Raw genomic sequence first — 27,729 nt, 5'->3', positions numbered from 1 at the left:
CGCAGACAGGGTATCATGAGTGAGCTCCGTCCCAGAGCTCAGAGAGTCACGACTGACCAATCCCATGGAGATTGTAATTGTGTGGCACTTATCTGCTCTCCCACAGGGGCCTCTGCACACCAGCGGAGCAACTGCACATTATGGCTGGCACACACATACACACACATACAGCTCCATTGTCTATGGAGGCTTTCATTCCGTCTGATAACTCGGTTAGGTCCAGATTTCTGTAGTGATAGAATGAGCAGAGAACAAAAAAGCATGCCGACACATACACACGCTGTGAACAAGTGTTGATGTGATACATGGTTTAAGTTAAAAATGCATATATCATCGGAGTGGTTGTGTGGTGCTTGATTGTTTGATGTCCTGTGTTTCTAGCTTTCCTCACTGTGTGTCTAACCAGCCTGACGTCTCTCTGGCTTCTGCTTCTAGATTCTTAGACGTCATCCTGAACTGCAGTGCTCTCATGTGTGCTTTGTGTCTTTTTCTCCCCCCCACCCCCCACCCTCCCTCCCTCCTCGCCCTTTTGTTTCATCATTTCATTTCTGTACTTTTTTCCTTTGTCCCTTGATTTCTCAACCCCACCTCTTTGCCGCTGCAGGGCTTTGGCTTTGTAACATTTGAAACAAGTGCAGATGCTGATCGTGCACGGGAGAAACTAAATGGTACAATCGTAGAAGGACGGAAAATAGAGGTGCTTCCTTTTCCTCTCTCTCTTTATTTCCCATATCCCCCAAGCCCCCTCTTCTTTGACTCTCCTCTTGTTCCCCCCTGACTCTCCTTTTCCTCTTTCTCCCTGCCTGATGCTTCTTGCAGTCCTCCCCCCCCTCCCCCCCACATCTGTTTCTTCTCTCCCACCTGCCTGCTGCACCTTGAACACTGCATGCTGAACCCTGAGCCGTAAGTGTGTGTGACAAAGAAAAAGACAGATTTATACAGTGCTATGTGAGTGTGTTGCAGTGTTTTCATAGATGTTAAATTCCACTTTGGATTTTGCCCTATGTGTTTGTGTGTCTGGCATGTGCAATGCAATAAAAACAGTTTTTGACTTGAGTTCTTCATCAATTGTTTTCCAACCAATCAGTGATATGCCATGTTCTTCAAAATGTATTAAAAATTGGTACCTTTATTTCGTTGTCACCATGTGTTGTCTTAGGGAATAAAATGTTTCCTTCTTTAATTTATACAATTTTAACACAGGTTTCAATTGAATTATTATATATATTTGATATATATATTTGAAACACTACTGTTACCTATGCTGCCAATGTTGGTGGACAGCGGGTATGCAGTTCACAGGACAGTGTGTGGATGGATGTAACCTCCATGACATTATCCATTTTTAGTCCCAGAAAGCAGGAGAGACTTTGGTGCATGTCAGTTGAATGACTGTATCAACACACTTGAGGTTAGTATCATTATGACAATGTCAAAACTGGACATTTCGCGCAAAGGCTAACCCAAGACTAATTACTTTGCTGCCTAATTAGCTTGTCAATGAGCTAAGCTAAGTGACCAGGTATAGTCAGTGCAGATAGTTGGTCAAACAGGAAACACCCTTTTCACGTTCTGTTCGTCAATCACATTAGCTAAAGTGAGTAGATATCTAACTGACTGGCACCCATTTTTGGAGCATTCAAATGGGCATTGTAGAAACCGCCAGTTTTTTGCACTTCTGCTTAATTTTTAAGTCAATATTTAAACAGGATAACCAACTTAGTTAACCTTAACCAAGACCTCTGATCAAAACCTGTACAAAAGCTCAATGACATCAGTATAAGTACAAGAGCAAATGCTGTTGCTGTTGGCAAAAAATATAGAATAGTGATAAACTGACCCTTCAGTTATTTGGCAAATATATTATATCATGATTTTCAAAGCACAATCATATTATACTTTAATATTAGCACAAGCAATAATAATAAGCATAATATTAATATGATTTTTTGGAAATGAACTTATTAATTACTTCACTATTCACTATTTCTAAGTTATTAAAGAATCAGGGCAAAGAAGTCCAAGATGCCTTCAAATCATCTAAAGCGGGGAAAGTCATATACTGTGTAAGGATGAACAGCAGTAAATTTATAGCTGTGTGCATAGTAGAGTAGACAAGGCCAGGTTGTTGATTCAAACTTAAACTTCCACCCCACTCTGCGATTTCTTTGTGCTTTTGTTCCATTTTTATGTTTTGTTTGAATTTTCTCTGACTGTCCTCCCATAAAAATGACCACATAGGTTGTTTGTTCAAGCAGCTAATTCGGATCCATAGTAATGTTTTAAATCATCAGTAAATGCTTGAAAAGGATATGAGAAGTTTAATGACTCAGCATGACCCCCGAACCCTGATCCTTACTTCAACCTAGCTGGCTATGTAAACTTCTGCCACTGAATTGTCAAATCATGAACAAACATTTAGCATTTGTTGTGTCGTGTATTCGGCTCTTAAAGAAAACACTCCTATGGTTCCTATCTATTAGAAACTACAAATGACCTATGTGATGGTTCAGGTTGGAGGACTTGTTATCAGGTCTTTGACTTGCTGCATGTTGCCTTGCTAGCTGATGATAAAATGTCAGCATGGCTAGAGAGTTCTTAAAATGCTAAAAAGTTCACACAGTGAACAGTTTTTGCATGTGTGTGTACGTGTGTTGTTGTCTATGTGGCCACACATTAACCTCTCTCTTTATTTCTGCTGACAGGTCAACAATGCCACAGCCAGAGTAATGACCAACAAAAAGGTGGCAAACCCTTACACAAATGGTGAGGCTTCAGCATTATCAATTATTAATTAATTAATTTCTTTGAAATGTTCCCACTTTCTTTTCTTCTTCCCCATTAGTTCATGTCAGTGCCTGCATCACAGGATCAGATGGTCATATTTATTAGGAGAAGTAAATCGTTATGATCCAATTCCAACTAAGTTTGCACTGTGATTGGAAAGGAAACTTGAAGATGCCATTGGAAGCCACACCGCAGATTCTGTTCTCACACAAAAGAAGTTGTTCCGATTTGATTAATGAAATCAATATTTGTCAGAGAGGCAGCTGACTTGCTTTGAAATATCATGCAAATAGTGAAGTGAAATCTTTTCTTGCGAAGGTAAAGGGAAAAGGGCAGGAGAGAAAGAGGAGGATTGGAGAAGGGGGGGATTTAAAGCTGGGGTGGTGGTGTGGAGGTAGGGAGGGCAGCAAGTGAGTGAATGGGTAAATGAAAAGAGCCAATAAAAAGAGGCAGGAGTCAGTGGTAAAGAGGGAGAGAGGGCCTGTCTCTCTGTTTTTCTCCTCCATCCCTCTCACAGACACTCATTCATGTAGATGGAGTGGATGGGTGATGGAGGGAAAGAGAGAGAGCCAGGGAGTGATGGAGGATGTGGAAAGTAAAAGAAGGGAAGAGGAGCAGGGGATGGATGAACAAGGAAGGGAATTAAATGGCCAAACACACATACGCACACATGCACACAGATCCTGTTTGAGGGTAGAGAGACAGAGGGAATCAGCTTGAAAGGCTTTTACATTCTTTACTGTCATCGGGCCCCAAACCTGCACACACACAAATAATGCACACAAATACACAAACACCTGTGAATAGGAAAAAAGGAGTGGAAAAAGAAGAAGTGTTGTTTCCAATTTTGTCAGTTGCTTGATTAAAGGATTTACCGTCTGTGTGTATGTATTGGAAACATATATTTTAAGGCACTTCACAGAGGCCAGCTGTCGAAGGTTAAATAAAACAGGATACACACAGAATGTTACAGTCAGCCAGAGAAGTTACAGTAAAATTTGACCAGGCAACAAATTCAAATGTAGCATTCAGATATGACTTTTGAGAGGACACATACAGAGGCACTCAGAAGTATATGGGCTATATTTTAAAAGGGAAAATAATGACAGTGTAGTAGTCCTGTAGATAAGGATAAAACGGGCTAATGTGTGTGTGTGTTTCCCGTGCAGGCTGGAAGCTGAATCCAGTGGTCGGAGCAGTATATGGTCCTGAATTTTATGCAGGTAAAGGCTCACACACAGTTGAAGAACATAAACTGTACTCCACTCGCCTGCTGCTCAGTTGTATCAATAGCTCTTCATCTTTATTTCCTAAATAATTTTTACCTTTGTGTTACGTGTGAATGACATTTTGGCACCTGCATTTCTTTTTATTTATTTTTTTGTTGTGTTCTTAAGTCTTTTTCATGCCTTAAATGTTTTGATGGGGAAAAGGGAAAGAAGATAGGAACTGTGAGAAAGTGTGAGTGGAGGAATGGGCATGTGGTAAAGGGTTAGGCCTGAGATCCTCAGTTCAGGGCTGAGGATGCCAGTGTGGCATCTCACCATTCAGTCATTAGGGCACCCATTACCAACATTTTCGATGCAGTATTCGAAAGTAGACTCAACAATATGTTACAAAATGTAATAGGGATTTTTGTGACAATTTTCTTCTAGAAGATAATTTATACTTTTTCCTCCCAAAATTGCCCTCTAAAGTGGACCCTCCTTTAAAAAAGGAAACTTGTTTTATTTTTGGAAATAGAAATTATGTTTTATTTTTTTAAGCCTCAAAACTGGAAAATCACAGACTTCAATACAATCGGAGCTCTGTTGTCACGGGGTGTCTGTGTCGCCCACGGCTCATCATTAGATAGAAACCATAGAAATCAATGCGTAGGCCTCCAGAGGGGAAAGGGCTCCCTGATGGCCCTGATGTGCCCTCATATCTGCCTAATAACAAATCCCCTTAAACCTCCCCTAAAGACACTGTAGATTGAGCTGTAGCTATGGCTAGCGCATATCAATTCTTGGTATATCATTTGTAAATTCTGTTGTTGTGTCCATTTGTGTCCATTGTGACACCTGGTACATCTTGTCAAGTGTAGCTCATTTGACCTAATTCAATTTTAGCAAACAATGCCACATCAATTATAATTCAGAGAGCTATATTTATGTTCCCAACATGCTAACGCACCATTTGTTGTTTGTGCATAGGCCTGGTTTGGAGTGCTGAGTCTACTACTTCTTCTTGCTCATTAGTGTGAAGTTTATTCATTCTTCAGATAGCTTTAAAACACTCCTCTAAATAACTGCCTCGACAGGGGGAGGCCAGCTATATCTTTCATTTCTGTTCTTCTGCCTTTTTGCAGCCATCCCATCATCTATCCCTCCATCCAACATCCCAACCATGCAGCAGCGCGAGCTTTACTTCCTGTGAAACCTCTGTGTCAACAATCCAGCACCGCCATGGATTACTTTTTATACAACTAATTTTGAACAATAAACGGGGAATTTAGACATCTTTCACAGAAAACCACCATCTTTACCAGTCCTGGACCAAAGTGCTGATGTTAGCCAAACCACAGGGCTGGACCCCCAATGTGAATCTAGTCTCTGGTGACACATACCTATACTATAAAACACCAGTGATACACTAGGTAGTTTAACACTAGTCCATATTTTTATTACAGTCATTCTCTTTCCTCCTAAACCTAAATTCAATTTACATACACAGTAAGTAGTACTTTAAAAGCAATAATCCAGCCATTTTACCTGAATAAGTATCTCTTTGGCTCATTAACCTCCTCAACACCTCCTGACCTACACATTCAAACCCACAGAGCAGCAGCACATTTGCCAGACAAGGCTGCTCACTCACTGTTATAGCTGGGATGTCTTGTCCTTGTCCTTCCTCTCCTTGTCTTGCCTGCCTTTCATTCCTTCTTCTACCACCATCTGGCTATTATATATATGTAGTCAGTGTCTTATGTATTAGCATTTACCGTTTTATTTAAAAGAATAAATACAGATGAGATCAGCACATAAAAGATAATTTATAATGAAGCAGATGTTTTCTCTTGTAGATATTTCTTTTTCACATGATTTTGCTGCTTTTTTTGTATCTATCAAGCCTCTTGTTCTGGTTACTTCATCTATAATTGATTTAAATTTATTTGCGCCCGCCCTCCCCCCAAGCAAAAAACTGAATACGCAATAAACAAAGCTAATTATTGTTATTATTATTTTTGATTTTCAACAGATATTGGAATAATACTGTCATTGCAAATTCTTTTGGCTGGGATAATCATGCCGTGAAGGTCTGACACTATTGTGGTCCTATTTCCAAACTCATGCTTAAGTCTGAGTACAATTCATTTATTTGTAGTCTTATATTGATCTAATTTCACTTGTAAAAATAAAAGTCACTTTTCATTAATTAGGGTTTGAAACATCCAAAGAAAATATCCCTGCTGAACCAATCTCATTTCAAAATATTTGAAACTCTAACAAGCAGAGGTGTCAAACTGTCGACGCATTGGTAAATATTTACTATATATCTATGGCAGCATGAATCCCTAAACTTTCACAGTTACACAACAGAAAAGAAGGAGTTATGAAAACCTTCTCCATAGCAACAAGTTTACATTTTTCCTGTGTTCACAATTACTGTACATTTACCAGTGAAATGAAAGAGGGCAATCAGCAAAGCTGAAATATATAATGCGTTTTCAATGAACAGGCTTCATTTACTGTTAACAAATATTAATTTCAGTAAAGAGCATTTTGTTCTGTAGTCTATTTTTTTGTCTGATAGATGCATGTCACAAAGCCCAAGATGTCGCAATGCTGAATAGAGCAGTAGAGCTAGATTGAGATTAAAGAGTAGTTATTGCATAACTTTGAACACTGAGCTGTAATCATCAAGCAAGTATCATACAAGTGGATGGAACATTCAGCCCATTCTGACTCATATCTGATCTCATAATATTTTAGGCATTTACATACAATCAAAATAACTGAACGGCTTTAATGTTGAGTACTTCCTTACAGCATGTTGTAACCAACGGTCAGCCTGCTATGACGTCACTGCAACTTCAGTTCAGCCTCACTTGTTCTTATGACCAAGCTAGTCGCCATCTGATTGTCATTAGACAAAATGCAGGTTTATGCTTCTTTCTGTAAGCATTGGCTTCGCTTTAGAGTTGGGCTGTCAAACTCAATCTCACTAGGGGCCAAAACTCATAGCACACATTAGGTTGTGGGCCAAAGAGCAAAAAAAAATGTATTGAATAGACTAAAACCAATTTTGCCCCTAAAAATAAACAGACATAAGTATTTTGTTCTCCATGAAAATGTCTAGTGAAAACTTTCAAATCCTTAAATTGCAGCTATATTAGCTCCACAAAAACAAGGCAAATTAAGACATCCACAGATGCCTGATTGGTGTGTTGTCAAGGAAGCTGAAATTAGGGTTCTTGCAGGTTGCCTATTGCCTGGCATGCCAGCTGTTGTACTGCATTATGGGATTTGTAGTATGAGTGTTACGTGCCCTTCACATAGCCATGTGATTAAAAATTTGACAATTGAAACAATCTTGCAGGTCGGACATGATTGTGTCCCCAGCCAAATGTGGCCCGAATGTGTGTATGTGGAGTTTGACATGAGCCTCAGCGTCTACGTCCATTTTAGATAAAATTTATATTCCGGAGAGGCAAACTAGGTAAAAATCTGGGTCTCCAAGGGGAAAGGGGCACCTGAGAGCCTGCATATTATATTATAGTTATCAAAGATAACTATAAATCCTGTTAAACCAGCCAAAAATACTCTATACAGTGTGCTACTGCAGCTAACATCTACCAACTCCCTGCATGTTCACTTTTCTGTGATTGCAAACTGTTCTCCATCTCCTGAAGCATGAGAAAACACAAGGTACAGCTAAAGTTTGCCAAGTCTAAACGAAACGATATGCTCCCCTGTCTCCCTGGAGGAAGAGAGATGGATGAAACCCTCTGTGCTCTCTTTTTTGTTTATACCTTCTTCTTCACTACATGAGACTTACTTGTGGCTGAGGTCTGATGTGCTGTTAGTATCCACGGCCCCACCTTAGTATTCTTCCAGGTGTCCCAAATTCTATCCCTCCACTCAATGAAAAATGAAAGAATTCCCACCTGTAAGCAAAAGTGCATAGGATTAAGATTCCTTCTGAAATAATTATGGCTGCATTTAATCTATTTTGGAGAGGGAGTAAAGCTGGATATAAAGTGGCATGTAAGGGCGATTAATCACCCTCTATCAGATAGCTTTTCCCAGCACCCATCAGCTGAATCGGCCTCCATAAATCCTGGCCAGCTGACAGTGCACTCCATCTCCATTGCTGGGCTCAGCTACAAGTTTATTGTGCGCAAATCCCATTCAGAGGAGTGACGGATGACCTCACCATCCGTCACGGGTGTGTATGCATGACCTCCACATGCATACGCACCTGTGCACACACACTTATGAATGTTGTAGCCCAGTTGAAGCACAGATGTACAGTCTCTTAAGTAAAATCACGCTCTGGTCATGCTCTCCTAAACAACCAGATGCTCACAGTTACACAAAAACTGACACACATGGACACTCACAGACAATCTCACACACACACCCAAATCAATACAGTCACAAGGTTACATTGTGTAACCAAAATATTGTGAGATATTTGTGAGAAAAACAGTTCAGTTAACTGAACTTAAAAACATAATTTGTAAAAATAAAAAACAAAATTAAGGTATTAAGCAACATATTTAGTTAACAAAAAATATTAGTTGATTCTATTAAACTCCTTGATGATGCGTTACGGTGCAGACATCATCAATTTAAGGCAACCAATTAATCAGAAAACAAGGCTTGTTATGAACACACAATGACTTGTAAGTGTGGCAAATAAAAGGCTCGTCTCCAATATCTGGCTACTTCAAACAAAGGCTCGCCACAGGTCCGTTGAATAAGTGTCCCAGCGTAACACAACCAGAAATCGACACACACACTTGCCCAAACACATAACACGATCCGTTGCTGCTGTTTGGTCGGGTAAGCTGATGAGTCCAGACTTCCTCTAATGTTTTTTGATCAGAGTTTGCATAATGGCCTTGGCCTATGTTGAGTGTGTGTGCATCACAGGCAAGAAAAAGGTTTGTGTCTAAGTATGTGTGTACGTGTGCATGTGTGTGTTTGGGTGACTGGGTAAAATAGACTGCATGGGCTTGAAGGACAATGAGGGAAATGTAATACTGATTGATTGACTGTGTCCTAGACTGAGTATATGCAAAACAGGGCAAACGTATGTGTGTGGGTGTGTGTGTACACACATCTCATGGGAGCTAGTATATGCAGAGCTTGGCAGAGCTGCTCTCCAGAACACAACAAATAAGATTAAAATGCAAAATGTAGGCAGCAAAGTAACAAGGCTTGTGGCTCAGGCCTTTTTAACATATGCTGAAAAATTTGCGGTTGAAAGGGCGTCATCAGTTCAACTCTGGCCTTTGTCATATTGCCACTGCGTCATTGGTCCAAGGCCAGCCCAAGCGTCAGCATCAGCTCCTGACCCCACCTTTCCTAACCCAATCAGTCTGGGATTGTTTAAAAATCAAGCTGTAATTTGTCACGATGTTTAAAATAAGTAGAGTGGCTTAGGCAATAGTAAAGTGAATTTTCAGCCATTCTTTCTACTGTAAATGCAATATAAAATAAGCCTGCATTGATCATTTCAGTAACGATTATGAAAAGGTTTGTAATTAAAAATCAAAATGAATCCCGTGTAATGATGTCACCACCCACAGACAGATTAATCAATGTGTTATAAATTTATCACATCATTCATATATGCTATTTTGAATAAAAGGCCAAAGGTGTTTTCACTGATAATTTGAGGCCGAGTTTGACTGTGAACAAAACAGCAAATTTATTTTGTTACATCAAAGGTTCCATATTGTCCGTAGTCTTTTCTGATTATAAAGCAAGTCTAGGTTCTAAATGCATACTTTGAAAGCATGAAAGTAATTTTTGTTTCACGGGGCTGTATTTTGACACTGGGACTTCTGTGTTATTTTTAACATCAAAACAAATCTCAGGCAGCACAGCAGTTAGCATCACAACAAGAAGGTTCCGTATTCGGTTCCCAGGCCTGGGGCCTTTGTGTGCGGAGTTTGAATGTTCTCCCTGTGCTTGCATGGGTTTCCTCTGGGTACTCCTGTCACATGCATGTCATAGAAATGCATGTTTAGGCTAATTGGAGACTCTAAATTGAGTGTGAGTGTGAATGGTCGTTCATCTCTGCCTCACTATGTTGGCCTGGTGACCTGTCCTGGGTGTACCCCTTCTTGCCCACTATGAGCTGGGATTGGCTCCAGGGCGACCCAGAAATGGATAAGCAGTAGAAGATGGATGAATGAATGAAAACAAATCTCTTGTGCATCTTAACACTTCAAATAAAACAAAATTGCAAAATCAAAAACTGTGGTTAAAAAAGATGCTGGAGCTCTATCCACATTCATCAGATGTGGTATTTGCAATCCCTTCTGCTCTGGATGAGCGTGTGCAATCTTAATGGAAAACTATTTCACTGAAGTGCATTTCTAAATTTTACTTAATTTGGCCTCTGCCATCTAAATAAGGCCTTCAACTTTTTAATGTCGCTCATTCTGCCACTCCACGTCATTATTGTGTGATTTTAGTTTTTCGGCTCACTGAAAATATAATTCATTTTAATGTTTCACAAATCCCTGTTATAATGTTGCATGTAGATTTTTGTGATTTTCCAAGCAGTTAGTTAGACACACTGTAATAAAACCTGGAACGGAGGTGTGATTCATTGAACAAAGGGAGGCCAATACACACACATTGTTGCACATCACATGTAAATATATAAAGTCCATTAAAAACACCATCTAATTGCTGGTTTTTTTGTTCTTGTTTGTTTTTTTTTTGTTTTTTTTTTTTCCTAAACATCACTGACTCCTCTTAACATCAATAGCAGGCCCTTGTGCAATGCCTAAATTACCAGATAAAGTGTCTTCATGTGTGTGTGTGTGTGTGTGGACGTGTGTTTGCAGCCTTGGAGTGTGGTTCTTTATGCATGTGTGTGTATCAGTGGATGTTGTTTGTTTATTTTATGAGCCTGCTGGCTGTCAGGCAGACACCCTGCCATGATTCAAGGGTTATTATAGCATTGCTGTGGCATGTGCAGGCCATAGCTCATTATCAGATTGCATTCATATACATGACATAAACAACAACATGCACATGCATGTGTCCTCATGTCTTCTATGCATGTAAACACACATACAGTACACTCACTTGCACACACAAAGAGGAATTCATATATGGATGTTGAGGATACCCTGATGTTAGGAAAGAAGGAAAAGGTTGGAGAAATTGATCCTTTGCTTAGAATAAATCTCCAATGGACAGTGAGCTGGCCGTTTGCCATATTAATGCTTTTGTCTGGAGTTGGAGTGGAGGCAGAAACAGCAGAATTAGCAAGAGAGGCAAGAGAGCAAGCGAGACAGATGGATGGATGAGAGCAGGAGACAACGTTCGCGTCTCTGAACACTTGCGTTGAAGCAGGTTGTGCTTTTATCTGTTGTTGCAGACAGTAGGTGTAGTCATCCAAATCCAGAGCCCCTCCGAGGGCTGAAGGTGCTCGGGAGGTGATACAGTGTGTTTGGAGTTTAACCAGGCTCCTTTCGAGGCAGTCATCTGTATCTGTTACAGTTTACAGCCCAAAGATTTTACACTATGCTCCTAAGTGTATGGACTATATGGATATTTATATTTTGAGATTTCCACCAAAAAAATGGAGCAGTGTACCTGCAGCCAGCTACTATCAGTCAAATATATTGGCATGCTGCTAATGCTCACTCATTGTAAACAGTAGTAGGAAATCCCTCGTTGAATTTCATATCAATATTTTATACAGGTACAGTAAATATTTCTTCATGAAACTTGAAACTTGGCAGAAAGGAATTCAACCTTGAGCGCAAGGTTTGACACAACTATCCTCACATATTGGTGGAAAGATTAACTAAAGTTAGATTATGTTAAATACAACTAATGTAAAAATAAATTGTATTCAGTTGTAAAGAACCAGTTACAGGGAGTTTCAGAGAGAATTTTGTGTCTCCGTACAGGCCGTGATGTTTCTGTTGTTTTTCAAAAAAATCAACATAAAACATTTTCTGCAGGCTGTTGCAAGGACAAAAAAAAAAGAACGTATACCTTTAAATAAACATATATTGGTTGCCCCAAATGGCAAGTCAATCAATAATCAATAGGTTACCTCAATGTGATTTCATTAAGGGCAGATTGAGCCAAAGGTCTGCAGATCCACACTGTCTCTGTATTGATTACAGGAATTAAATAAAAGATGAGGTCAAATTAAATTGGAAGCTTTTTACTAATATATATTATACTATGTGACATATGTTACCGTCTTTGCATGTTGTGCCTGCCTGTGTTTCCTACGGTTGCATGCATGTTTAGGCTAATTGGGGACTCTAAATTGAGTGTGAGTATGAATGGTTATTCATCTCTGTCTCTGTGTGTTGGCCCAGCGATGGCCTGGTGACCTGTCCACAATTAATTTCATCTTCACATTTTTTTTAAAACCTATTCAGATTTGGTCACAGGCAGATAACATATGTCTATGAGCATTGTTTTATGAATATTCACTCATATATTCATGTTTTTACATATATATTCATGTATATCCCACATATGGGAATTCAGTACATGTATACATATTACATTTCCTTGTGGCTAATTTAAAAGCAAAGACAACGTTGTCCAACGGAAGCGCTGAAACGCACGATTAAAAGCAGCATTTATATCTTTAGGTTGGAAATAAAAATCAACAGTTCATTCAATAATTGAGTAACTTGCCAATAGAAACCTTTATTTTGGTGTCTAGTTGTCTGGGACTCATGGATATTTGCCCTCATGAATGTGTATCAGGAAGAGGATTCAAAAAACAAATTTTTGGCCCTGCTCCCCTGTTGGCTGAAGGTTAAACAGGCTCCTTCACCTAAATCAGTTCACATCACATCACTATGTCACCCCGTACCGGTAAGGTGACGCCCCATGTGTGTGTGTTTTTATATGTGTGTGTGCGTGGATGATGAAGGATGGCCATAGGCTGAATCTACCACTGCAAACAATACAGGCCATCTGCTTTGTGTCCCTGCTGCCAAACATTGAGCCAAACCTCTACACAGGCCTCTGAGCCTGTGCTGCTTGCTCTGCCAGCTAACTCAGCACTCTCAGTTTTACCTTCCGAACACTCTCACCATCTTTTTCTCTTTTTCAAACTTTTAAATAAATTCTCTCACATTGTCAGGTTGCTTGCAGAAGTTAAAAAATTACCTTGAGGCGTGACAGTGTGAAAGAATTTTTTGATTTACGTGAGAATTTAGACTCACCTTGTCTGAATGCCAGTGTCATGCTATGCAATGTCAATCATTTACCTTACATGTCCATATTTGTGATGTAAAGTGAACATCTGTATTTATTGCATTGATTGCAAAATTCCCATCTCCTAAAATATATTTTTTTCCAAAAAACATGACGTGAACCCCGCATGGCTTCGTTCATTTAAAAAATATGTTGCCTCTGAACATACTCCTCAGATAGCCAGCAAGCAAATAGTCTATTTAGCACAGGTATTTGCATTGTACAGCCTGCAGGCTGGATCCGGCCCACATTATGGTTAAGTAAAACCGTGCGATTGTCTCAACCTTGCAGGCCAGAAGGAATCATCATGCAGGATGGATCCTGTCCTCGGGCCATACAGCGCCCAGGTCTGCTCCAGTCTGTGATGTCACAGAGTGTCACATTCAGAGGCCTACAGTAGCTGCTGCTACAGTCAATATGATCAATTCTGTATTTGTCTGATCTCAGAGTGAGGAGAAGTTGGTTTGAGTTTAATGTGTTGACATAAAAAAGACAGACAGACATGGAAAATTATAAATTTAGGCATTAGAGGTTTTGGAGCTGAGTTTTCATCATTGCTGCTCAAACGAATTAGCAGAACTCCTGATCATATTCTGTATCATTCTAGTTTACAGTGTTTTTATCCTGAAAACGAGGAAAAAGTTTGACATTTTTTGTTACAGCTTGCTTTAGTCTTTCTTGAGTTATATAATTTGCTGATTCTGAGTATTTTAAATCTTTTAAATGATGATTATTATGTCAAGAAAACTTTGTGTTGTAGCATTCTGTGTTTCTTCTAACCTCTACACTTGTGTGCATGTGTGTGTGTGTGTGTGTGTGTGGATGTTTCTCAGTGACAGGCTTTCCATACCCCAGCACAGGAGCAGCCATGGCCTACAGAGGGGCCCATTTGAGAGGGAGGGGTCGGGCTGTCTACAACACGTTCCGCGCTGCACCTCCTCCACCACCCATCCCTGCCTATGGAGCGTGAGTGCCTGCTAGTGTGCACAACATGCACGCATCCAACTGACACAAACACACATAATCAAATAAACACTGTATGACAGGTGTCCAAGACTGAAAACACACGACTGCCCAAATCTATTTCAGTATTACTCGAACACAGAAGCTAACACACAAATGTATAAATACTCAGACATACACACACACACGGTTATCGAAGAATAGTGAGTGGAAAACAAAACTGCCGCCTTCTAATAGAGCGGAAAATTGCTCTTTGATTCCAGAATGGCCAAATTTGTCTCTCTTTTTTCTAATGTGTCATTCTTTATTTGGCTGTGAATGGACTGCTATGACCTGCCCTGCACACTCCAATGGGCCCGCTTCAGAGAGAGCGAGAGACCTCATGGACGTGAAGGGGGAGACATGGAGAGAGAGAATAGATGACTGAGAGAGTGTAGTGGGGTTGAAAGAAAGAATGAGAAGATGAAAAATGCAGATGGAGGCAGAGAGTAAAGGCAGGAGGCTGAGAGAGGAATAATGTGTGAATGGTGCAGTTTGTCATCAGCTGCTGACTGTGTGGCTGTGATAGGAGGGAAATGGATGTAATTAAGCCTTTAATAGGTAGTTCATAGTTCGAAACAAAGAAAAAGACCGTGCAATGTTGTATTTTGGAATACAAAGGAAAACAAAATGGTTCTGATTGTATTGGAAGAAATATTCCAATATTTCATAGACTTCCCAGTCAATCAAGGAGAGATTGTAGAGCGTATATGGTGGAGGTTAGGAGCTTGGGGATCTGGGAAGGCTCAGCTGGATCCCTTCAGCTGGTGTGGGAACGCCTCAGGATCCTTCCAGAGAAGCTGGTTAAAGTGACTGGGGAGAGTAGCGTTTGGGCTTAATTTTTTAGACTGCTGAGCCTGTGATCCGGACACAGGTAAGCAGACGAAGACGAGACGAAATCCAGCCAGAATCCCTGAGTTTTCCTGTGGCCTCCTCCAGCTCACACTGGCTGCACAGACTCCCATTCTCAACTTTTGTGGAGCCACAGTTATAGAGTGACGTTAAACAGTTTGAGCAAAAGAGTAAATCTAGTGGGAATTGAGGCATGTTTTGGTGTAGATCTACTCCAAACCAAAAATTACTGCTCAGCATGCCTCCCAAGTTTGACAGCCAACAACTCAGCCTCCAAAGCCATAGATTCTTTCAGCACAATGGCACTACCAGGACAGAAATTCCTGATTGAGTTTCTGGTCCTGGTCCTGAACAATGAAGGCAAGACTGTCAGCGACAAACTCAAAGGGCATGGGAAGACATAGACGTTTGAGCCTGTGAATTGAAGTAGCTAAAGAAGTTTAAGTAGATAATGGACTGGTGCTGTAGCCTCACATGTTGAACCAACGTTTATCTACAGTAATAAAAATGTATTTCCCAAAAGCCTTTGCAGTAGACATGTAGATGGTGTTACTGCAATGTTTTTGTTTTTTTTTTTTTTTTGGTGTTGTTGTTGTTGTTCAGGATGTTGTCTAGATAGAAAATGACATTTGTTTGCGTTTAATGTTTGATATCCTCTATCAACAGTGTGGTCTACCAGGATGGCTTTTATGGTGCAGAAATATATGTAAGTCAATCTCTCTTTATATGAAGTTATTCACTCTTTCTCAAAATACGTCTTGAGAATGGAATCACATATTTGCAGCTTAATGGTGTGTTTCTAGTTTTTGGTAATCTTGAATCCCTCTCTCTCCTCAGGGAGGGTATGCAGCTTACAGATATGCCCAGCCAGCTGGTACCGCTGCAGCTGCCTACAGCGATAGGTATGTTGACCCAGACTGAAGCCTACTACTATATGTTCCTATATAGCCAGTAGTGATGCCATATGTCACTTATATTATCACATAAACACATACCCCCAAACATATGTAATATGCACGCAAAAGAACTTAATAATAATAATAATAAATGTATGTCTATATTAGTTTTTTGTTCCTAATTTTCATATTGATATCACATCTATTTTCACCATGTTTAATTTTACATTCGAACTTTTCGTCTCAAACTTTTGGAGTTCAGTGTATGTAATATGGATATATGCTGACTGTCTTCTACTTCATAGACATATAAAGGAATTCACTATGTTTATATATACATTTGCATATGGGTTTCCAGGTTGTGAATAATGTGGATTTCAATTGTCTGCCTTGAAACCTGAGCAAATATGTGCATTAGAATAGACATTTTGGCTACTTTTAAAAACTGATGATATGATGTGAAAGCCCAGATTGAATGTGATCACGTCAGGTATATAGGTCATGGAGGAGGACAGTTTGACAACTTGAGCTCAGTTGTCTTTCATGTAATGTCACTTTAATGCACAAATGGTTTATACATAGTATTATTTTAATGTTCCCTATTTAATGACTGGTTTGAGCCCTCCTAATATCATGTTGTCTAAATTAGGAATGTAAAACTACAATTGGTAATCTGCTAATTGCTCCATATATTTTATGCTACAGCTCACATCTAAAAATGCAAAAGAAAAGAAGTAGTCCAGATGTGCAGCAGGGACAAGAGGGTCAACTTACTCTGGCCCTGTTTGGGCTAACTGGCCCCGGTGAACTGAACGCTGGTAAAAAAAATTAGCATAAAAAAAGTGTGATGAATTCTGGCTTTTTTTATTGCTTGCAAATGGCAAGTATTGTCAACATTACATGAGTTGTGTGGCTCATGTCCCATTTTGACCCGAAATATCTATACCATTGGCATTCCTCCTGAAGCTTCCTTCCTTATGTTCTGCCTTACTGCCCTGCTCCTGCTTATGCCCCTGCCCTTGCCTTGGGCATTAGCCCCACTCTGCTCAGGACTGCTGCTCTTCTCTTGCAGCAGCTGTCCTCAGCTCTTTGGGAGCCTGCAGTCTGCTGGTGATCCCTCCACATCAAAACTGATACGTGTTTACAGAGGAAAAAGTGTGCACTGTGCGTTTGAGCATTGCCAGCACCCACTACCTCCTCTGTCTAGGTGTGTGCGTGTGTGTGTGTGTGTGTGTGTGTGTGTATAAAGGCGCTTGGGGAGCTAATCATAGGGAGATTGAGCATGTCAGACCTGATAAGAAACAGCCACAGCAAGAGCCTGTAGGCCTCCGATAATGTAAGATTTATCAGAGGCAGCGAGCGAGCGGCGTGCTCTTGAGAATTATGAACAGAGCAGAGCAGGTGAGGGGGCATGTCTCTCTCCAGAAGACTTATTTCATTTCCTTTGTTTTTCTTCTCTCTTGCATTCCCTCCTTCCGTTGTTCGTTCTCCCTCTGTGGCTAATGTGTAGTTCACTCCTCTTTGCTCTCTCCCAGTTTTCATTTTTTATTCTCTCTCTCGTTCTATTTTTTAAGCTCTCCTGATTTAAAGTGAGGCCTGGGCCATCAGGTGGAGTTTGGAAGAGAGCGAGAGTCCAAAGAATCGGGATGAGGATTTTTTTATTAGTAGGATAAGAGAGGTCTTACACAGACTGAATGGGAGACTTCCTCTATTTTGGCTGTCTGAAGGCACACGCAAACACACCTACACATACATACACACACATAACAGATTTCCAACTTTAAGAACAAGTAAGAGGACTGTTCTTCAAATGCACTTTTTTCAAATAGCATTGGCACAAAGACAACCCTTTAACCCTTAAATAACCACACCGTCAGAAACATTATATTTTATGGAGAACTATAGGTTCCTACAGAAGCCCTCGGGGTGAGATAAAAATTTCTTCAATGTGTTTATGACTATAGGACAGATAACAATAGAAAGAAAAGGGATTACTGGGATAATCTTTCTAAAGTTCCCTAATTTCATCGGAGAAAACGTTTCACCGGGATCTTATTGCTAAGTTCCTTTTGTCATAACTTCCTCTTTGTCATTTGTTCAGTTAGACAAGAAGAAAAGTTTTGCCAAGTAAAAAAAAAAGTTTTACCTGAATTATTTTACTAAGCATATTTTTAAGTTATTTAAAATGTCAGTAACTTTTTTTTTTCAATAGTGACAAAATGACAAAAACTGAAAGACAATGTCCATCCCGGCAAATGTCAGACGGAAATGATGTCCATAATGTCACTGATTACATGTCACATGACCATTCAGCTACACTGGCCATGTGTATGGCCAAGTGACTATGAAGCTGTGAAAGAGGAGCAGCAATAATGAAAAGTAAAACCAATGGTTTTCTTAGCTTTCGAACGTACAGCATTTAAAAGCTTTGACAAAAACAAGCCCAGCAAACCTGCAATTTTCAAAATAAAAGTGGCATTTTAAAGGTCACAGTTTTAAGGGCTACAAACTTCAAATCACTGTGGACACCATGCATCAATGTTGGAATCCAGGAGCTAACTTGGTCCGAATATTGGCATCATCAGATGATTGCATTTTCAAGCAACCCAATGGGGGTCTGTCTGTCCTTTCTGCTAAACAGAGTTATGCATATTCAGGAGTTGGCAGAAATACACAGTCCCGTTTCTCCTGGCTCATCAGCTTGTCTCGCCCTTGCATCCCTGGTTGTGTCCATTGTGTCTGAAGGGATGGAAGAGTTCCAGGAAGTTGTGAACGTGTGGAAAGTAACAAGAATCACTTTCGTCTTTCTTTTAGACTTGGAGAACTTCCAGTGAAAATTAATTTGTGGTAATAGGTAATGAGCAACTAAATATGCAGTCATTTTAATCAGTGGCCATTCAAGAAAAAAACAAGACCTTCCTTTGGTGTATGGCCTTTGATTTGAGTGCCAGGGAACAGCAGAAAGAAGCTGAGGTTAGTGTGACCATCACTTTGGTTGGTTGATTTTGAGGGTCAATTCACTAATAACACACTGAAATGCTGAGCCCATGTGTGGATTAACAGAAATTTAACAGCGATTCCAACCAGCCATCCATTTTCTACCGCTTTTTCCGTTCCGGGGCTGCTGTAGCCAATCCCAGCTCTCATTGGGCAAGGGGTGGGGTCCATCACAGTCCATCACAGGACCAACACACAAAGACAGAGACAAACAACCACTCACACTCGCATTAACACCTACAGTCAATTTAGAGTCACTAGTTAACATAAGCATGATGCTTAGTGATGGTGGGAAGAAACCCAGAGGAGACCCATATAGACACTGGGACAACATGCAAAGTACACACAGAAAGGCCCCAGGCTGGGAACCAAACCTGTAACCTTCTTATTGTGGGGTTGACAACGCTAACCACTCTGCCGCCGTGCTGCCCTAACAGAGATTCATTCTATAAAAATTTCTCAGTTAATCGTAGAGCCCTGGGACTGCCAATCAGTCCAGAGTGTACCCTAATAGTTTCACTGTACAGTATATTATACATACGCCACATTATAGTAGCACTTTATTGCTCTTGGACTTTACGCTATGAAAGGTCTGCATTTGCTTCACGTAATTTCCTGTTCATGTTGTTGTCGTTAAATTACTATTGAAATGGAGGAAACTACAATTGCTCAGCAGACATTTAAGGTAATAGATTTTGGACATCATTTCACAATATAGAAGTGTGTTTGACTGATTCCAACAACCTGAGGGATTTGACTGACACTAATTAAAAAAGTGATGTATCGCTAATGAAAAAGCAAAAAATTTTCATTGTTGAACACAATCTCAAATTCCCTCCACCCTCACTCCATGTAAACTCCCACAACCTCTGCACAGGTCTTCCCCCACGACACGTAGTCTAACACAGTGTGCCCACTTATCTTTGCCCTCCAGACCTATTTTTGCTTGGTTTTACTTTTTTGTAGAGAATGAACAAACAAGAAGAGAGGAATATAAATAAAGCGGTGGGTGGCATCAGACAAAGAAGAATGGAATGGAGGGGTGAAACAAGAAAAGAGAGGGGTGTTCAGGGAGGGGATTAGTTCCAAGCCAGTGCTGGCGAAAAGACTGGAAATAAGTCTTGGGAGACAGACAGAGAGAGATACAGGGCGAGATGGACGATGGGAGAGAGGGTGATGAAAATAAGGAGGTGAAGAAGGGGACGTTACATCAGAGAAATGCAGCATCTTTTGTTTTTACCTTTTTACCTTACCTTTTTCTTCCACTGTGCCCATTTCAACACCCCACAGGATGATGTTCTTATTTTTCGTCTTGTTCATAATTTTATTTCACTCCCCTTCCTTCAGCCATCCACTTCTCTTATCACTCCGTCTATTTCTTTTCTTATCTTTCTCTTTTTCCTGTCTGTCTGACGTTACTTTTATTGCAATCCTTCCCCATCAAGCGGAAGGTAAAACACTTTTGCTCATAAATTGAAATGGGTAAAACAAATCATTGCAATCACACACTCTCACCTTTACAGCGTACATTTATAGGGAAACATCGATTGCATTTTCATCCCATAGGTCTGTCCTTAGCGTGAGTGAGAGGGGGAAATGATTATAGATCTCTCCTCCAGACCTCAGTTAAAATCGACGACCCAGTGCCTTATGTGTCTCATGCATACTCATTTTAGCACTCCCTATCCATTATCAGAGCTATTCAATCAAAGCCAACATGCACAAGGTTTATGTCTGGCAGTTGGAGTTGGGGAAGGGGGAAACAATTAACAGTATTTCCCAGCTGATTAACTTCACCTTTGATTTGTACTGGTTCAAAGAATCCATATAGTTTTATGTTTGGGGAATAAGTCAAAATGTCACTGAGTAAGAATCTACTGCCTCATATACAAAAACCCTCCTAAGAGTGGCAGAGCTGTCCTAACTTGCTAGCATTTCCAAGTAGGTGGTAAATACAGAAAAATGTGTTCTCAGTTGGCAGTTTATTAGGTACACTTAGCTAGAACTAAGACAATCTAATACAGTTATAATTTAATGTAATAAATTAGAATTTTCTAAAGGTAATAATTTTCAATTTTTACTGCAAGCATTTTAATCTTTATTCAGCTGTATTTTCAGAGGATTTACTTTGCATGCCACATTTTCCAGAGAGGTGTTTCTGTTATTTTGAAAAAGTTTAGACAAATATCATCAGGGCAAAGAATTGGACAGATTTGATCATTCATTTAAAATTAGAGCTCATAGATATACATTTTGGATGTAATGGATGGAACCAGGTGCCTGGCCCAAGTCAAGTCCAAGTAATTTTGGGTCTTTTAGAGAGGAATCTAGCAGGAGCTTGACAGACACATTGGTGCAGCATCAGCAGCGGAGCAGTATTGAAGCAGACTCTTGTGGAGAAAGGGGAGCTGTGCCAGAGGAAAAGGCTCTCAACTTACCAGTCAAGCTTCTTTCCCACCCTTACCTCTGGCCCTGAGTTTTGGATTGTGACCAAAACAACAAGATCACTGCTACAAGCAATACTGATCTCTGATATCCAGGGGGATTGGAATAGAACTGCTGCTCTTTTGCTTTGCAAGGCCCCAGATGAGGTAGTTCAGGCACCTGGTTTGGTATCCCCCTGGGCACCTTCCATTGGAGATTTTCCATGCATGGCCGCATGGTTGATGGCCCTTGGGCAGCAAAAACACACTGGTGAGATCAAATATTTCATCTGGCCTTGGAAAGAACCGGATTCTTAGGAAGAGCTGGAAAATGTCATTCACTAGTGGAGCATTTGGATTATTTTGCATGATTTGCTGATGGATGAATGCTTAGACAGGACTAACCTGCATTAAATTTAACCCAATATACCTGATGAACTGCCAAAAGAGTCAATCCTATTTTGTAGCATCTTATATGCCTACAGTACAGGTGTGAGGGAAATGAAAAGTAGATCTCTGGATTTAAAATGTATGAGTTTATTTAAAGAAACACTGGTCGCAGGGATGAGTCTCAAAACTCACAGCTGACCTGTACTACCACATAATTAGGGGTGCCTGATCCTTGAAACAAACACTGGATCTAGTTTAATAGGTGTTATTTTATCAGCAGCCATCCAACATCTCTTTTATGAAAATGTGTTGAATTCAATTACCTCACAGCAGGTTTATATTCCAGTACAACGATTCTGAATCTTTCCTGGGGCTCTGAGCAAAATATAATAACTCTGATGTGTAGTCTGTTATTAGTTATGTGTGTACCTGAAGGGTATTTAAAGGTAGGTCAGCAGGGGCCTACTATTCAATTTGCCCCTGGGTTCCCCAACAAATCGATCAATGTTTTAAAGGTGCATTCGCAGTTTCTACCTCCTCCCAGAGTGGACTGATACTAATCCTAGCCAACTGTTATGCACAGCTCCCTGGAGGGATACTGTCAAGTTTGATAAATGCAGGTCCTGATCTTTGTAATATATCCATGGATTGTGTTTAGCTACATTCATTGTCTGATGAATATCCAAGACAAAACCAAACTAGGTCTTAATGATTTCGACTACACGCACTGTCACATTAACACAGCTTTCCCTTCTATAGTTATGGCAGAGTCTATGCAACAGCAGACCCATATCACCACACGATTGGACCTGCAGCCACTTACAGTGTGGGCACAATGGTGAGTCTCTTCTCTCTTTTTTTTTTTAGCTGCTGGTCATCTGAATATTAAGGCTGACTGTATGAGATGTCATGTGTGATAACACACTGGATGACACAGCTCCTATACACAAGACTCTTTTTACTATCTAAATACTTAACACTAAATGAATGTCTCACATCAAATCATTTGCCGGTATACCTTAGCAACAACTCTGAAAGATCTTAAACAGAAGAGTCTATTCTTGTTTGTTGTTCCTTTGATTTGTGTTTCCCTCTGAGAGATCCATTTTAATGTTTAATGTGAATCTTTGCCACTTCAGTAAATGAAAAAGGGACATTGCCTTATTCTCAAACTCCCTATTCAATTTCATTGGCCTGAAGCTACTTGCTTGAAATCCAATTGAGACTGAGAATTCCTCCCAATAGGAAACAGTCTCTTCAAATTTTGCAAGGGGAGTCGAATGGTTAATGTTTGTTTTTAGCTAGCTTTGCAGCTAACATCAAAGATGAAAAAAAAAAAGAAAAAAAAATCTCTCCACAGGAAGAGAGAGTACCCCAGAAGATGGGGAACAAAGAAAAAGTACAATTTGTTTTTCTTTCGAGGGCGTGGGTAGGGACTTCCTCCAAAGATTAACGACCATCTAGTACATGCCTCAACGTGCTGTGGGAGATTAAACCAGAAAGAGAGAAAAATTAGTCTCCAGCGAAGGAAAGGTAGCAGACAGAGACGGAAAGATCAAAGTTTCTGGTAGCAAAGCTGCTTCTTGGTCCAGCATCTTGGACTACAGATAGACGAGGGGTTAATGCTTATGTGTATATGGTGATGGAAATCAAAAGCCTTAGCACCTCCCCATGCGTCCCCCAAAACAAAACCCTCCCCTTCCCTTCCGCTCCTAGTGCAGCTGCTAGCTAAAAGCCTTCATTAATTACAACCATTTTTTTCCTCTTCATTTACTTAATTAAAACAGTGGCCTGTGTTTTCCTCCTTAGTACTCTACACGTTCTTCTCTTTTTTCTTCAAATTACTCCTCCCCTTTTCCTCATCCTCCCATGTGTGATCCACACCCTTTACTTCAAATCTTTTTTGGTTCTCAATATTTAAAAAAAGCACTCAAACAATTAATCTTAAACTTTATCATCAAACAAAACCAAAATAATATTACCCGTCAGATTTAGTTGATAAAGATGAGACTGTATAAATGTAGACGCATTGGATAACTTATCACACCCACAGTTTCTCCTGGGAAGAAACTTTTTCTTAGTAGATTTTATGTTCCACGATTTACCTTTAACATAAAGATAAAAACTTGGATAATCTTTGATTGGCTCTTTTTCTTTGCCCTTGGATTTAAAGGCAAACTGCTCTGTGAAGATTTAACTTTAGACTACATGGCTCATTCTGGACTAGCTTGGCCTAAAACCATCCAACCATATGTCAGTCTTAGACAGCCTACCAGGCATCAATCCTGCATGTTCCTATCATTTTCTTTATTATTAGAATATTATCTCAACACACACCTGCAATAGGTAAATGTAACCTGGATTATTGATTTTGACAAGGGCTTTACTAATTCACCAAATATTTAAATTTAAGATAATTTGTCATAAAAACAATTAATCCAACAAATTGTATACCAGAGTCTATTTATTTGAAGAGAAATAATGTATCTGGGGACAAAGATAATTTTGACTGTATCTCCGGACATACTTTGAGTCTGATAGCGTAAATAAAAAGACAGCACCCTTGGTGAAAGAAAGTGAGCTTAAAAGCGTTATTTGTAAGTTTTGCTTTTGCTACATAGCTAAGATTAGCATTTGAAACATTCTGGATTCAGGATCTAACTTAATTTCTTCACTCAACCACAGCGGCCAGCAGTGGCCAGAAGTCTTTTCTCTGTCATTTCTTTTCTTCTACCAAAGTAAGCATGCTGACCAGGCAGCCCAGGTCCATCAATTTCTAATGGCAACAAACGTGGCCTCCAGTTGGTCTCAAAATACGTAATGACTTCTTGTATTCTAAACAATGGCCTAAATCGCCAAAAAATGGCTGAAAGCTCAGGCGGTGGGGACAAGAAACTATATTGAGAGAAAACAAAATTACAAATAGCCCCTTTAACGGTCATTTGTAGGCTTTTTATCTGTTTGAGGCTAGATACTGGAGGCTTACTACATCAGTGAAGTTTGATTATCAGCAATGAGGGAACAAGGTTTTTGACAAGAAAGGAAAATGTATAGAGTAAAAAAACTATTAGGCTTCCTCATCTAATCATCGGGCAGACACAAAGTCAAGCTAGAGTAGCGTTTATTGCCTGTCTGGTTGGACTACTGTAAATACAGTAAAGGCATTAAGAGCAAATCTCTTCCCCACTGTTATCATTTGTTTGTGGGTTCATTGGAGGCTTAATTTGTAACATTTAATACCAATTTAATAGTTTTGGGACAGCTGCAGTGTTATTATCACAGTGGCTCAGCTGAAACTGTTACAGAAATGCTTTTCTGAAGAAAAGGGACCTTAACAATTCTTTTATTATCGTTATTATTATTATCATTATTATTCGCTCACTTTGTTTTCAGATTAAGTTCAGTGGTTCAATGTTTCGGTCGGTTCTTCACCGATACAGCATATGAAACTTCAGATTATATTTTTAATAAAATTTATTTTTTCTTTTTTTTTTTGCAGTCAGTGACAGAATATACAAAAGGGATTTGTACACGCGCAATCAGATTCTTTCTGTTTACTTATGTCTCGACTAAATTGAAATTAAATCTATTAAATAAGAGTCACAAGGGAAAAAGGAGGAAAGTCTCTTTGGAGGAAAGAGAGAAGTTCATTTTGATTTTCATATTTCAAGATAAGATTCTTCATTGAATACTGATTGGAGCTTTTTTCATCTTTGATGTTGCAGGCTAGCCTTTACAGAGGAGGGTGCAGTCGCTTCACTCCCTACTAGAAAAGAGAGAGACACGTCCCCTTTCCTTCCCCGCAAAACAGACAAAAAAAAATACAACAACAAATGAAATCACTTAATAGCCATCATTACCAAACAAAATGCTTCCAGGTGGCAAATGTGACCCTGAAATGCAAGAATATTTCTCAAGTTGCTTCCCTCTCTACAGAGTGTACACATCACATGTCATTTATTGATGTTATGTACTTATTTTGGAAAAGAACATTTTGTTATTCTGTGTTGAATGTATTTGCATTGAAATGTCTGTAGTGGAAAAAAGACAAAGTGGGAAAAGAGTTGATAAAGAAAACTCATGGTCTTCCTCTCACTCTTTCTCCCTTTTATTGCTCTGCAACTCAACTCCTTTGGTGTGGCCTTTTGCGCTAGTTTTAATTCCATCTAATTTCCCTCCTTTTATTGTTTCAATTAGTCATTTCGCCCATATACATTAAAAGCACTAATGTTCAGCAATTCCAGTTTGGGCAACAAATTTCAGATTGGATTTATTAAGTAAATGATACAGCCATTTCACCCTCTGACAGAACTGACTCTTTTGTAAGTGATCCAATAACTGGAGCTGAGTTTCAGACTCTCTTAATGGGGCTCAGCTGTTCAGCCCAAAGGAGGTAAAAAAATGCATTAGGAAACTCAGAAAGTGAGAGGAAGAGCGTGATATATTACTGAATCTGAATGCAGGAGGAAGTGATGTATAGCAGGGTGTGGAGCAAGAGCTATGGCAGCCATTGCAAAATGGGCAGCAGTGTGTCAGAGTCCATTGATCGCTGGCACAGTGCCAGAGGCATGAGGTATCCCATTACTGCTGAATTGCTTTAAAGGAGAGCACCACATGATTCCCACACAGGGCTTCTCATCGCTTCATTCCTCACATAGTGCACACACTAAGCAATAATCCCATTATGTGCTCCATATATATACACACACACACACACATATATATATATATATATATATATATATCAAATATTTATGACTTATTAGTGAACAGATATGTGAGTAAGAGCTTCTTGAATTGTTTTTTAATAGAACTTTCATGGGAAAGCAGAAATATTTGCAAAACCCCTAAAACACAAAGGGTCAGAAAAATATCAAAGCCTCCTGAAGGATACAGCCTGCACATGTTGGTTCTTATGTCCATTCAGTGAATGTCAGAACAATAAGAATTTTATTTCATGTCATCATCTTGAGAAAGCCATGACTAATCAGAAGTGAAAGGCACATCTCTAGCACCACTGACATAGCAGATGATGAGATTAGCTGTGTACCAGTTTAGCAAATGCATCCTTGAAAGGTGCCATTTTAGGGCCAACTGCATCACATTGTTTCCCCAGTCTGAATAACATCTCAAATGTAGATCAGAAAAGTTTCCTTTTTCATGGGCCGCAAAGATTCTAATGGGTGGACTCTTCGTAAGCAAACCCATCCCAAGATTAACTGTGCAACAAAAAATACATTTGGCAGACTCCATTACAACAACAGCAGCCAAGTAGCACACTTCAAAATGTAACTATTGGGTTTAAACTCAGTTATCCATTTAATGATGATCCTGAAAAATATAAAGATTTAACAAAATTTTTGTTCAAATGATAAAGCAAAGTTATGTGACATCAGTTTGAACCTTCAATTTACCTCACAGCCTGTATTGTTGTATTTAAGAGTTTCAAAGTTTGACTTACTTCCTTTCACTGTTGTGGTAGTTTTATAGATCATTTATTTTTTTTATGATGTACATAGCAGTTGAATGTCACTTTAAAAGTTCAGTTCCCATATTGGGATTGGTAACACAACCATTTCATTCTGTTTTTAAGAAAGAGCAAAAAGATCTCTTCACCAGGGCCAAACATCCAAAAAATAATATCTCCAACAGACTGCCATATACTTTGGGTTACATTCAATTGGACCTCATTCTATGCAAACTCCACTGTCATCACATCATTTAAACTATAATTATATTGTTTTTACCGTTCAGGTTAACTAACACACATTTGTTGAAGTTTGTTTTGCTGCAGTTGTTGGCTGCTATAATTGATTTTCTCTGCTTTAGGATCAAGTGTTCAGGGTCAGGAGAGGGAGTGAGTGGGAAACCCACTGGTGTAACTTGGCCGTGGTTTGGCCTCATGGATGAGGTGCT

At 39.6% G+C, this 27,729-nt stretch overlaps 1 protein-coding gene across 1 annotated transcript in view; it reads left to right on the top strand.

Moving 5' to 3' along the window:
* The window catches only part of rbfox3a (RNA binding fox-1 homolog 3a), a 555,532-nt gene extending 529,677 nt beyond the window's left edge, over positions 1-25,855 (top strand). Inside the window, exons 9-16 of the mRNA XM_029527245.1 lie at positions 605-697; positions 2,706-2,766; positions 3,957-4,010; positions 14,087-14,219; positions 15,774-15,813; positions 15,945-16,009; positions 22,573-22,651; positions 25,539-25,855. Coding sequence (XP_029383105.1) covers positions 605-697; positions 2,706-2,766; positions 3,957-4,010; positions 14,087-14,219; positions 15,774-15,813; positions 15,945-16,009; positions 22,573-22,651; positions 25,539-25,583 — 570 coding nt within the window. The 3' untranslated portion in view covers positions 25,584-25,855. The remainder of the gene's footprint in view (positions 1-604; positions 698-2,705; positions 2,767-3,956; positions 4,011-14,086; positions 14,220-15,773; positions 15,814-15,944; positions 16,010-22,572; positions 22,652-25,538) is intronic.
* The last annotated feature ends 1,874 nt before the right edge of the window (positions 25,856-27,729 follow it).

This window comes from Echeneis naucrates, chromosome 19, assembly GCF_900963305.1.
Source record: "Echeneis naucrates chromosome 19, fEcheNa1.1, whole genome shotgun sequence".
Taxonomy (NCBI): domain Eukaryota; kingdom Metazoa; phylum Chordata; class Actinopteri; order Carangiformes; family Echeneidae; genus Echeneis; species Echeneis naucrates.
Note: the sequence above shows the minus strand (reverse complement) of the source record. Positions and strands in the feature narration are given on the sequence as shown.